Source organism: Varanus komodoensis, unplaced genomic scaffold (genome assembly GCF_004798865.1).
Source record: "Varanus komodoensis strain SLA01 unplaced genomic scaffold, ASM479886v1 scaffold6_2, whole genome shotgun sequence".
NCBI lineage: Eukaryota > Metazoa > Chordata > Lepidosauria > Squamata > Varanidae > Varanus > Varanus komodoensis.
Window position 1 is genome coordinate 14,403,835 of NW_025336346.1, and position 12,657 is coordinate 14,416,491.

General features: G+C 40.8%; 1 protein-coding gene across 2 annotated transcripts; it reads right to left on the minus strand.

Moving 5' to 3' along the window:
* Positions 1 to 1,886: 1,886 nt before the first annotated feature.
* On the minus strand, positions 1,887 to 7,315 carry SELENOK (selenoprotein K). 2 transcript variants are annotated; one of them, XM_044451459.1, is made up of 4 exons: positions 7,265 to 7,315; positions 4,367 to 4,457; positions 3,219 to 3,299; positions 1,887 to 1,980 (listed from the first exon to the last, which is right to left on the minus strand). In XM_044451459.1, the coding sequence occupies exons 1-4, from the start codon at positions 7,281 to 7,283 to the stop codon at positions 1,887 to 1,889; spliced, it is 285 nt and encodes a 94-aa protein (XP_044307394.1). In that variant the 5' UTR covers positions 7,284 to 7,315. The 2 variants fall into 2 exon arrangements, with proteins under 2 accessions (XP_044307394.1, XP_044307395.1); XM_044451460.1 differs by having other exon boundaries at positions 1,896 to 1,980.
* Between the last annotated feature and the right edge of the window lie 5,342 nt (positions 7,316 to 12,657).

Consider the following 12,657-nt stretch of genomic DNA (forward strand, 5'->3'; position numbering starts at 1 on the left):
ATATACCGTAATACATTCATTCATCTTTAAGGTGTCACAAAACTTGATGGTGGGACTTGCAACAAAACTCTCCCTCTGGAATCGATTACTTGGAACAATAGTAAAAAAATCCTTATGATTCTGATACTACAATAACATCACCATGAACTCTTATTAATTTCAAAGCAGCTAAAACCAGTGTGACACTAGGAATGGGTCAAATCATGACTAATCTAGGAGCTGCACAACTCAGAACATCCCTTACTGGCACATGAAAGAAATTTCACAGAAAATGCAGTTATTGAATATGTACAGTGACTGATACATGTATTTCAAGGTTACCCTTTTAAAACAATTTTTCATGTACATGTTTGAACCTTTAAAACAGTTTTTAAAAAATCACTGTTGCTATTTTGCAAAGCCATATATATTTCTTATAAGCTATACAAAAAGGCTTAAAACAGACAGGGAACAGGTGCCTTTAATTTAATAGATCTGCATGTCAGTTACACTGGACCCTAGAAACAGATTTCCCAGCATAACGTCATTGTTCTGCTAATTCACAGAGCAGTGAATAATTTAGACAACACATTTACAACCATCAGACCGATCTGGTTCATCCACAGCAGGCTCTTTCAGTCTTGTAAATATGTATGTCTGGTTGCCTGCCTCCTAAAGGAGGCGTTTACCTAAACAGAAAAGTGAGACTGTTAGTGTTTTTTGAGCTTTGTTAGTATTGTATACATTGGCTATGGTCCAAGGAACAAACTAATTCTAGGTGCTGGTGAGGTCTTTTGACATGTTTTCTTTGGACAGCAGTGCATATCCTTCATTCCATCTAATTGCCTTTGAAACAAGAATTTTAAATGTCATTTGTGATACAGCATGGAAGTGTCAACTGGCAAAGGCAGATACTAAAAGCCCCATGGGGCTTGCATAAATCTAAGTAGCTCTCAAGAATTATGGTCACTGAAAAGAAATACTAGCACTGATATATTGCTCTTAAGGTAACAGTAATGTACAAACCAAACAGCAAAAAAGCTATACATCAAGCTAATATGCCAAGTTGCCTTTGCTAAGCTGAAATGGCATGGACCTGTACCTGGAGGGGTGACATGTGGACTCAGAGAAGTGGGTTGGACTTGATGACCTTACAGGCCCTTTGAACTCTACTATTATCATTCATGTTACTATAATGTAAAGTAGAAGCGGGCAACATGTATCCACCTATCATGGTCCCATCACTCCCTGAAGTTTGCAGAATCCAAATAAAAGATTTTTGCCAAACAAAACAAGAGTGACAATGGAGCACCAAAAGGGTCAAATCAGCTTGTTTGCAAACTAATTTTGATGATTTTGGTGTTTCATAACCACTCAAGACAGCTTTTTATTTTGTTATTCCCCTCCCCCATTTTGGCATCTATATATACAACCCATGAGGGAGAGGGATCTAAGAGTTGAAAATGGTCCCAGATCTCTTAAAGCTGCCCAGCCACAATGTAATAAAAATACAGAATTTATATCTTCTTTATATATAATGTGGCTCCTCATCTGTCACCTTATTTGACTGTAACTTTGTGATACCTTATGATACTACAGATCTGAAGAACACAAAGCTAACTAGTAAAACATGAAAATGCTTGCTTTCCATTCATAAATCTTTCCACTAATCTGTAATTGTATTATATATAGTGTACACATTCTTCTTTTTGAAAAAGAAAATGCATATATTAAGTAAAAGCATCATACCTGACCTGTATCTACTTAAAATTGTGGAAGGTTTATTTTTATTGCTACCAGTACTATGAATCTACCTCTCACCTTGAGACTGCAAAAAGAATAATCATTTATCTTGAGCTAAAGTAAAGGAATCCTGACGGCACATGTAAGGAGTATGAGATGATAGCTTACCTTCCTCATCCACCTCCAGCCATTGGAGGGGGACTTGGGCCTCCAAAGTGGTTTATTCGACCCATTCTACGGCGAGGAAATCCTGGAGGCCTAAAAGGAACAGAGGATACATCTAATAAAGCTAGCTAGAATCTGCTGGAAACCACAGTTTGTTCTGTAAAACTTTCCAAACCATCCAGTGAACCTTTTTTTGGCTGATGGTTGTTAGAAATGAAATATATAATAATAATAATAATAATAATAATAATAATAATAATAACTTGCTTAATGAACAAAAGAATGACAGATTAGCCTCAAATGAATTATTTTAAAGTCTGAAAGAATTGTTCCTTTGTATAAGCAATTGCAAACTGTAGATGTCTAATAATTTCTTCAAATACATCACCCAAGGTGTAGAATTCTAGTTTCCTGTTGACTTCCATACAATATCTATTCTCAAGTGAATTCTGAAATTCTGCTATTAGCGAAACTGACTTCTTTTAAGATTTTAAAAATCTTAGAAACCGTTTTATACAGCAAACCATACTCTGTTTCCTTGGAGAAAGGCCCACTGAACTCAGCAGGGTGTACAGGTACACGTGTCTAGGATTACACTGTCTGGCTCCAGAAAATTTGCAGAGGTCCCCTTTAATACAATGAGTATACATATCTGGAAAGCAAAAGAATCACTTTGCAATGTGATGCATCTTAAAAAGAGTGGGAAGATTATGGCTAGCTAGTTTTGAAATAAAGCACTCATTGAACTAATTTGGAAGATGCCAATACCTCAGAAAGTAGGGTTTGGTTTACACATCTGGATTATGCATCTGGTACACTGGAGTTAGTATTGGGTTTTCTGAGCTATCCAAATCACAAACAAAATTTCTGCCTGTGGTTTTTACTCTGCTTACTGTGAAAAGGGCTGATGGAGAAGAAGAGATGCAGTTAGGGCATTTTTCATGCATAGGCCCCAACTCACATTGAAGGTTCTACAGGAGAACCCAGCTCCATTTGCTCACCATGTGTAAAACAGGGTTTTACATGGCATGTTATCCAGACCTACGGGTCTTCCATTCCATCTGATGTAACACAAAGCATTTATCTATATGTACATGTTCCAGCAAAACACACACTGCACAGTCTGGCTGTTATCTGAAGCAGATTCACTCAACCCGATGCCTTCCATATGTTCTGGAAAACTCCCAGCACTCCTGGCCATTGCTCATTCCGAATGGAGTTGATGCAAGTTGAACTCCAAAATATTTAGAAAAGATCATTTGGGATGGCTGAAACTAAGACAATAGCATTTCACACAATGTGCAGTATCCAATTTAAAGTGAAAAAAATACCCTCTTCCATCGTCATATCTTGAAGAGGAGGAAGATGTGTAGCCTCTCCTTGTTAAGTCTGGGTGAATAATGCTCTGGAAACTAGAATAAAAAAAGACAATGTTTGTTTAATGCTATCCCCATCCTGTAAAATCCAGTGGTTCAGCATGGCTAGAATTTTGCACAAAATTCATGCATTTGTGCCAGCTTATTAACTGAGGCTCAAGCACAGTTAGAATAATACATTTGAGGAATAAGCAACTTCTGGGGGCCTGCAAGTACATTTAACATTCTGAAAAATTATACTGAGAATCATCACAAAACATTATTTGAAATATTTCTCCTCTTCTAGATTCCTTTTCTTTTCTTTTTGCCACCAGGTTCATGGTGGTGGTAAGGCCTCGCATGCATTTTTCAGCAGAGGATCATTTTCCACTCCTCTATTAAATTAAGTCAATGAAACAATCTTGCTCCATTAACTTTAACAGAGGCAAGGAAAAGTATGCTGAATGTGAGCACACTTGGGGTTATTGATGGATACTAGTGTGTCCACCATGTTGCTCAGTTCTAGTATACTCTCAAATAAATTAAAATAGCGTTTCTCTAAAACCTTTGCTATATATTCACTTGTCTGTTTTTAAGGGTACAACTTTTTCTGAATGGAAGTTGAGAAAATCCACTAACATTTAAAATAAACCTGATTTTAATTAGTATGTAATCCTTCACAAAACCTTTAATTATTTTCAGACTGTACCCTGAAGACACAAATGCCTAGCTGCTCAGATATGCTCTTCATTCATTTGCAGAATGGAGGAGTAAACAACATATCTACAAGACTATGTACAATTTTTACAAGGTACATTTTACTGAATATTGATACATTACAGAACACATGTTTTCCCTTCAGGAGCATTTTCAGCACATGACAGAGATCAGAGAAGACCTAAGCATATTTCTTCAAATACACATGCACGTGGTTGAGTGGGGACAAGAACACAGATTTTGCAGGTCCCCAGTCCAACACTAACCAGTGCTCCACACTGGTTGTGGTTGCATCCTTTTATATGTACTTGTGCTTACACCTTGGAATAAGGCTAGACAGGCCTCAGTTGTTCCTAAGGGCAAGCTATACACTTCAATATTTTAATCAAGGAAACAGCTCTACTTACAACATAGCTACAAAGTCTACTATTCCCCAGAAGAAGTCAGTTATAGATGACAAACTCCATGGAGCCCGACTCCGGCTATCCAACACTTGACCTGTAAGACACCAGAATATTCCCAAATGCCTTCTCAGAACAATAATATACAATATGAGAAATTATAAATGTAAAGTATAAGAAAGTATTTTCCAAAATCTATATTTTTCAAGTTAAAGCCCAATTTGTACCCTTTCCCTTTAATATACAATATACAAAACAGCAAGGCTAAACCATACTTTCAGAAAGTGAGACAGCAAATTAGAAATTTATAGTCCTAAACTGTGTTTAAAACAAGAGGTCAGGATCCAAAGACTTACTTTAGGCACAGTCAAGAACGTAGCCCTATCTAAGTTTTGTTTGTGCTCAGAACAGCAGAAGTCCCACAAACTGTATCTCCACCAGATTTTGAAAGATCCAGGGTGAGAGGTGGAACCTCATGGAATATGGCAAACTGCTGCTTGTAAAAGTTGACATCCAAAGCCCTCTTGGGTGCATATAACTAGAGCTATGATCCCCAACATCTAGGCCATAAAAATATATTTCCCTGATAGCACTTACTGGAAATAGCATTTCCCTGACATTACAATATTTACCCAGGTAGTTCTAAGCTGGGGACTTACCAAAAGATCCAAGTGTAACAATCCAGGTTTGTTCAAGTCTAGAAATTGTCTTCAAGTCATGGTGTCAATGCACAAGTATGCATAAGCATCGAAAACAATTTTATCCCCACCTAATATTGCTGGGTTTGCAACAGAGTTATTAGGCTTCCTGTGCTGAGCCCAATAGTCTTTTTGGAGGAAGAGTAATCAGACCTACAGCCATTTCTATTATACCCATATGGATTCTGATCTTCATATCCTGCTGATTCAGTGTACCCAATACTTGTACACCCAGTGCTGTAGTGGTAAATTTTAAAGTGCAGACACTCATTATTACATCCCCCATTGCCATGCCCCCAAGGAGGGTCCAAAGATGCAGGCACTTATGTTGACCCATGCAAGCAAACCAGTTCTGGCTGCTTTGTTCTCAGGAGGAGGTCTCTTATAAAGCCATTGAGTCTGCTCCATTCAGAACCAGGTCCACCCCAAAAATTTGCATTACAATAGAGATTGCTCACAATTATGTCTCTAAGCTTGAAATCATCAAATATAATAACCTAGTTTAACCTTTGTTCATACTATAAATTCCAAATAGAATAAAAGCAAAACAATAACCAAGAAAAAAGCAAGCAGTGATACAAAAGTCTAAAGACACACTAGTAAGTTCTTTTAAAGGTAAAGAACAAAAGAACCTAAGAAAATAAAAAGCTCTTCACCTGGCAATGAAAAGATCACAGAGTAGACAACCTGAATCTCTCCAGTAAGAAAATTTACAACCAGGGTACCACCACTAGAGAGACCTTCTCCTTAGTAGTCATCAACTTTACTTCATTTGGCATGCGCACCTGTAGGAGGGACTTTAAGGCTGATCTTAAGATCTGGGCAAGTACATATGAAAGGAAGATATTCCTTCATAACTACATACAGTTGTAGAAAAAATTCACATACCCCACCACCACCATGGAGATCTCATTTTAGCTCAGGGGGAACAGAAAAATAAATCTCAGCGGGTGGTAAACGCTGTCAGCATTGCTTCTAATCAAATACTGCTAGTGCATCCCATTTTTTGCTGATGCCAACTGTTACAGTTACTTAAAAAGAATCAGTCAGAAGTGCTTACAACAGACAAGATGCACAAAGCCACCAACATAATCCATCTGCAACTAGAAATAGATTTCTCAGCCTTCTAGTCCTAAAGTTAATACCTCCATAAAATCCTCATCATAAAGGATGTTTTAGGTAGATTAGTGACAAAAATAGCCTGCTCCATCTACCACAAAGCCATCGTAATGAAAGCAATCCCTTCTAGAAACAGAACTAAGGCTGCAAATCAATGAATACTTAGATCAAGTGTCCTATTTAAAATGTATAGAAGGAAGATAGACTTGTACTGAGTGACATAATCAGAGGCCAGAGAACTGACACACATTAGACAGTAGATGAACACAGTCATTAAGAGTTCTGAAATAATGTGTGCAACTTCATGCTAGAAAATTTTCCTTAATATTTGGAGCTCACTCCCAAAGCAGCATCCCCAGGATTACAGCTCTCAACTAGGATGGTTCAGAAGAAGCAAGAGCTGGTTGGTGCAAGTCTTCTGAGGGCTAAGAATTCACACCACAAAGAACTGTGACATGAAAGGTCAAAGTGAAAGGCAGGAAAATGTGAGAACTGACTGCATCGACTACTTGTCACAACTTGGTAAAGTCTGCATTAGCTCAGCGGGCGCTTTCCATTTTAAGCGTACTTTTCTCATATTGAGGGGGTTTAAAAGTGACACATGACAAGCAACAGATGTCCTTAGCGACTCTCGCGCAAACTGGTACAACCTGCACGTCTGAATCGCAGCCAACGAATCGTTCTCCCCACAACGGTCACCCCCGTTTCCCCTCCGCGCCAAAGGGAAGCGTCTTCATTCCCTTCAACGTGATTCTCCCCAGACCCGAAGATACGAGTGGCCTTTTGACCCGCTTTAGCCGTGGCGCACGACCAACAGGCTTCTCTCCGTGGCTTTTAAGGACATGTCTCCGGGCGCAGCGGAGGCCGCAGCCGACGAAGTAGCCACGACGACGGGCTACGCTGCTCGCCATTCTTCCCGACAGATCAGGGCGCAAGCGTGCGCGCCAGCCTTACGGCATCTCTCCCCACCAGCCCCCTTGAGCGTGGGGAAAGAGCCGACCTGGGGGGCTCTCCTACTCCCCCCTCAGTTCTCCTGATCCCCCCCGTGCAAAGGGTTCCTCCCCGCACCGGACTCGCTGCCTCTCACCGTTCGAAATGTAAACCATCGCTGCGCCACCTCCGCCCAGCGAGCACTGCACTGCCCACCCCTGCCGTATGCTTCCAGCCCCGCCCCTTCAGCCGGGAAGTCGGAGCTGGGCAGTCCCCATTGGCTCAGCGCTCCTAGGCCGGCCCGTACATCACCCACTTCCCCTTCGATGAAGGGCCAGGCCGCCCTAGCCCCGCCCTCTCCGGCTTTCCAACCACTTGGAAGGCCCGTTGGCCTCAGCGTTATAGGGACAGGATAGGCCCGCACCGACCCGTCGTTCGGAGGAAGGAACTTCCCGGTTCGTTTTTAGGGGCCTTATTTTGTCGGCTTCCTTGTGACGGAAGTATGAGTTACCCATAGAAACGAATGACGGAAGCGGAAGTTGAGCCCAGTTACCCGTCTCTGAGCTCTTCGAGGGCCCCTCTCGCTGTGTGCGTGTGTTTTCGGGACTGGGGTTTCTCTTTTCCTCCCCGTTCCGTGTTTCGCAACGGTTTCTACATTTCTCACGTTAGAGTAAAGAGATCCCCCCCCCCCCAAAAAAAACCTGTTGGTAAAGCTAAAAATACTCTGAGCACATGCAGTTTTCCTCTTTTTAAGGCACTTTATTCATGGCTCAAGCAGGACTATAAGAATCGAATGGTTTGTTTGTGCTGGCCCGAGGAATAAGCATTTTGTGGTAAAAAGCAATAATACAAACTTTAAAGTAAACATCATAAAAGTAGTATTTGTGATACCTAGTTGACTGTACCCCAACTGTACCATGCTTTTAAATACATGAACAGAAGCTGAGGCAAATAGCCTTGCCTTGTGGGCCTCTTTGTGCTTGTTTTGGCTCAGGAGCCAACACAGTCCTTCTGATACTGGTCCAATCCTGTATGTCCTTGTTTAGGCAAAACATGGAGGGATCCCTAAGGCTTTTCAACTTTCATCAATGATCTGGGATTAGGAGTGTGCAGTGAAGTGGCCAAATTTGTTGATGACACCAAACTATTTAAAGTAGTTTAAAAGGCCTTGCGAAGCATTTCAAAAGGATCTCTCCAGGGAGAATGGGTATCAAAATGGCAAATAAGGGTCAGTAAGCAAATGCTAAGTGATGCATGTGGGGCAAAAAAAATCCCAGCTTCACTAGATCTGTCCTATCAGTGACTGATCAAGAAAGAAACCTTAGGTTTCAATGGAAATAGGAAAGGAATTGAAGCGCTCTAAGCTAATAATAGTAATAGTGTATATAGTATCCCCTTATCCTCCCATGGCCAATGGGAAGTATATGTGTGGGGGAACATTTAGTGTGGTTATATAGTAAACACTTGCTCTCTGCTACTGCCTAACTGTTCCAAGGCTAAAATTCACACCTGTAGATAAGCAATGTGTACCCAGAACTGAAATCATTCCTACCTGGGATGAACCAATGATACTTAGCAGTGCTGTACTTCCTACAGAATTGTTATTCTGAGCAGTTCAGAGAGGACCACAATGACAAGGCCCTTGATGTCACCTGGAAATGGCAATACTATGAGCGGTACACATAATACCTCATCTGAAATGATGTACTCTGACCATGGGATCAATATCATACTCGCCTTACACAAATCTATAGTGTGATCACAGTCAGAATACTTTGTACAGTTTTAGTTGTAGCACCTAAAATGGAATATTGTACAGTTAGAAAAAGTGGAAAAAAGGAGCATCTAAAATAAACAAGTGACTGGAGCAACCCCCTGATGAGGAAAGGTTGCAACATCTGGGGTTGTTCAGCTTAGAAAAAAAGGTAAGCTAGGAGATATATGAGAGACATGTGCAGTATTATGCACAGTGTCAAGAAAGTGGATAGGGAGATAGTTTTCTCCCTCACATAGAAAACTGTGACACAAGATGAAGTTAAACAGTGGCAAATTCAGGAGAGGTAAAAGAAAATCCTTCACACAGTGCATAAACTGTGATTTATTTCCACCATTGATGGCCACCAATTTGGACAACTTTAAAAGGAGATAAGACAAATGCATGCAGGATAATGGCTACTAGTCCTGATGTCTCTTGTGCTATATCCACAGTCAGAGGCAGTGTGACTATGTGCAGAAGTTGCTGGAGAAGGAGGTGCTGTTGCAATTGTCCTTGTGGGTTTCCCATGGGCAGATAGTGGGCCACTGTGTGAACAGAAGACTGTCCTAGATGGACTCTTGGTCTGATCCAAAAAAGCTCTTTTGATGTTCTAATATGAGCTGAATGAAAACATGCTAACTATGGGAGCTGTAGTCAAACCCTTCTAGAGGATGCCAGGTTTAGGAAGGCTATGCTGAAACAATTTGGCTGGCTGTCTTTTTGATGACAGAAAGACCATTAGGATTTTACCAAACAATTTAGCATTTTTAAGCATACATATGGATAAACATACAATCTAAAACACATGAAGAACTACAATGGAGATGGCGAAAGTATCTTGCAAGAATTTATTCCAGAAGAAAGGAACTAAAGGCACAACCCTGTCACCTTCAGACACTGTCTAGAGGCTATAGGCTAGGTTGGAAAAGCACTCTAAGGGCAAGGCTGAGGCTCTGAGCATACAGTGCCTTCCTTCTACTCCCACTGTTGGCATGGTTACGAATATGCCAGCTGTGGTTCCAACATCACAAGTGCACAAGCACTGTGGGGGCAATCTTGAGCAGGAGTGAAAGGCATGGATGGCTGAAATTTATTTTGCAGGGTGGGAGAAGCACAGTGACAATCCTTGCCTCTTCAGGCCTCCCATGTTCCATTAGATGCCCATAATCCTCTGAGTTTGGAGGGTTATGGGTAGCCATTTTAGACGGTGCACTTAGGTACTAACAGTCATTGACTGATTTATGTCAGCCAGAAAATATTCCAAATGCCATTTCAAATGAAAATATTCCAAATGACCTTCTGAAGTATTTGCTCATAAGAGGAGTAAGCAATCTATTACATTCTTCACTGTGAAGGTTACATTAAAGCAAACAACCAAACATCCCAAAGGTGTGCTTACTTTATCTCCATAGGGACAAAGCCAATGTTCATGACAGACACATTCATAAATGCATCTAAAAGAGACCAGTATCTTAGTTTTGCTAAACTTGCAGTTGATTATCTCTACAACAACTCAGGAATACACATATTAAATGTTTGAGACCTATAGACATAAGATGTAAGAGTGCCATCATTTGCACAGGGCAATAATGGAACTTTAGTCCATGCCAGTTTTGGTGCATGAAATTCTGCTGCTAAACAGTTCACAACAGATCCAGGTTTTGGGAGATCTTTGGGCAAGACACCCTCAAGGTGTCCTCTTTCCTCCCCAAAGGGATCTTTTCAGTCCCTTTGTCACCAGCTACTATTATGCCTCATCCTCTTGCTCGTTACTACCACCACTTGCTTGCTTGACAGGCAGTGAGACAGTGAGCAAATGAGCAATGGCATCTACTTCTTACCACCTCTCTTGTCTGGATGAGTTGCAGTAGGAAAAAAAAGAAGTGACTCCAGAGGACTGTTGTCAACAGACTGCTGATAAGGTGTGAACCCTCAACACATGCTCGGCCATGCTGGCCCTAGACACTGGCCCTGCTCTTACGATGACCTCCAAAGGCCTCTTAAATAATAATCTCCAATCATATCTTCTGAGTTCACCAGTTCCTGCAGATTGGAGAAATAGCTCTTTGCAGGCTAAGAGCTACAATGGTAGACATGGAGATAGTATGTTATTATTGCTTAAGACTACTATTAAAGGCCCAGCAACCAGGGCCCTTTGAAATGGTCTCCACTTTTCTACTTCCAGTCTGATTTCATGTAGTCAGAGGAACCTAAGGCCATAGTTTTCAACTGAATTTGCTATACATTGCAGCCACATACTGGAGAGTTGGCCAGCCCTAAGCCCTTTGAAAATCGTGATCTTGGGCATACTTCAGTCTGTGTAAAAGTAAATTCCTCTTGCTCCAGCCTCTGAATGCAAAGATCCTGGGATGATTAACAAAGTCTTTGGCAGCTGGCATTCTTATTCTCAAGATATTTGCAGTCTACTGCTCTGTAGAGCTAGGTGGGCCTAAACCCATTTAATTCTATGGGCTTAGTTATTTCTCTAGGATCAGGCTACAAGACTACAACCCTAAACACATTTGCTTGGCCTTCCCATAGGACTGTGCTTAATGTATCATTGCCTAGTGTCGGCATGGCAACAGTTATGAAATCTTCTCTTTGCTTGCTCAGCCAATCATCTTTCCTCAACTGTAACTTTTTTTGTATGAGGATGAGAACAGGAAGTCCTAAAGGGTGTCTGGGGCTGGAAAGCAGGAAAGAACAAACAGTATACCTGGAAGGCAAACAGTACAATGCCTTACATCTCAAATGGTGAGCTGCAGATGGTGCCATAGAAGGGTTAGGTGATGAAATCATTGTCAAAGCAGAATTAATCGGCCTGGAAGTTACCCCATTGAGAAAGGTATTAGAAAAAGTCTAGAGTAGGGAGACTACTAGAAATTTCACCAAAGTAGCATTCCCCCACTTATTTGTCTTACAGACATAATATAGGAGGGGAGAACTTCTGGCCCTGCAGATGTTGTTGACTCATACATCCCATCATCTTTAACCACTGGCCACACTAGCTGGGAAATGAAGGGAAATGGGAAATGAAGTCTAACCACTGCTGGATGACCACAGGTTCCTCAACTCAGATGTAACAGGTGAGCTAAAAGAATTCAATGAATGATAAACAAAATGGAAAAAAAGAATAAAGAGGAATGGGATTAAAGTGTAGAAACTAGGCAGTTCTCTGAACAAAAATAATTTTTGCTATTTTCAGAAATAATTCCAGAAAAGTGGTGACATTTCCCAGGTCTTTTTCTAACTGTTTAATTTAAAAAGTGTGCCATACAATTATAGGTATTATTTTCTGTTCATCCCCCTGCTCATAAATTCAGCAGTGGCACTCTTTCACTCTAGCTATATAGATGTCTATAAAAAGCTGCTACCACATCAAAAATCTATTATTTATAGTGGCTAGATATTGGGCTGGAGGTTTTATATGGAGAGATGGGCCTGGAATGAGTACTGTGCTACATATGTGGTCTATGCACATTTGATGCAAATGCTAGTAGGCTTGTTGTCCCCAGCTTGTGGGGTACACATAACAGTTTAAATCTGTACATGGAGGATCCTAGGCATATACAATGTTACATATACAGATACAGGGACATAACAAGTATGTCAAGCTGTTGAACCAGATAATTACATTTTTGGTAATGTTTATTACATTTGTTCTGTTTTTATGGGAGATTGATCACACAATAAAGATTGATTGATTTGGCAATGCACAGATTACATTCCATATCCTGTGACCAGCTGAAGTAAAGGCATCAGATCAGTGGTAGGTTAGGCCTTCTGAGTAAGTG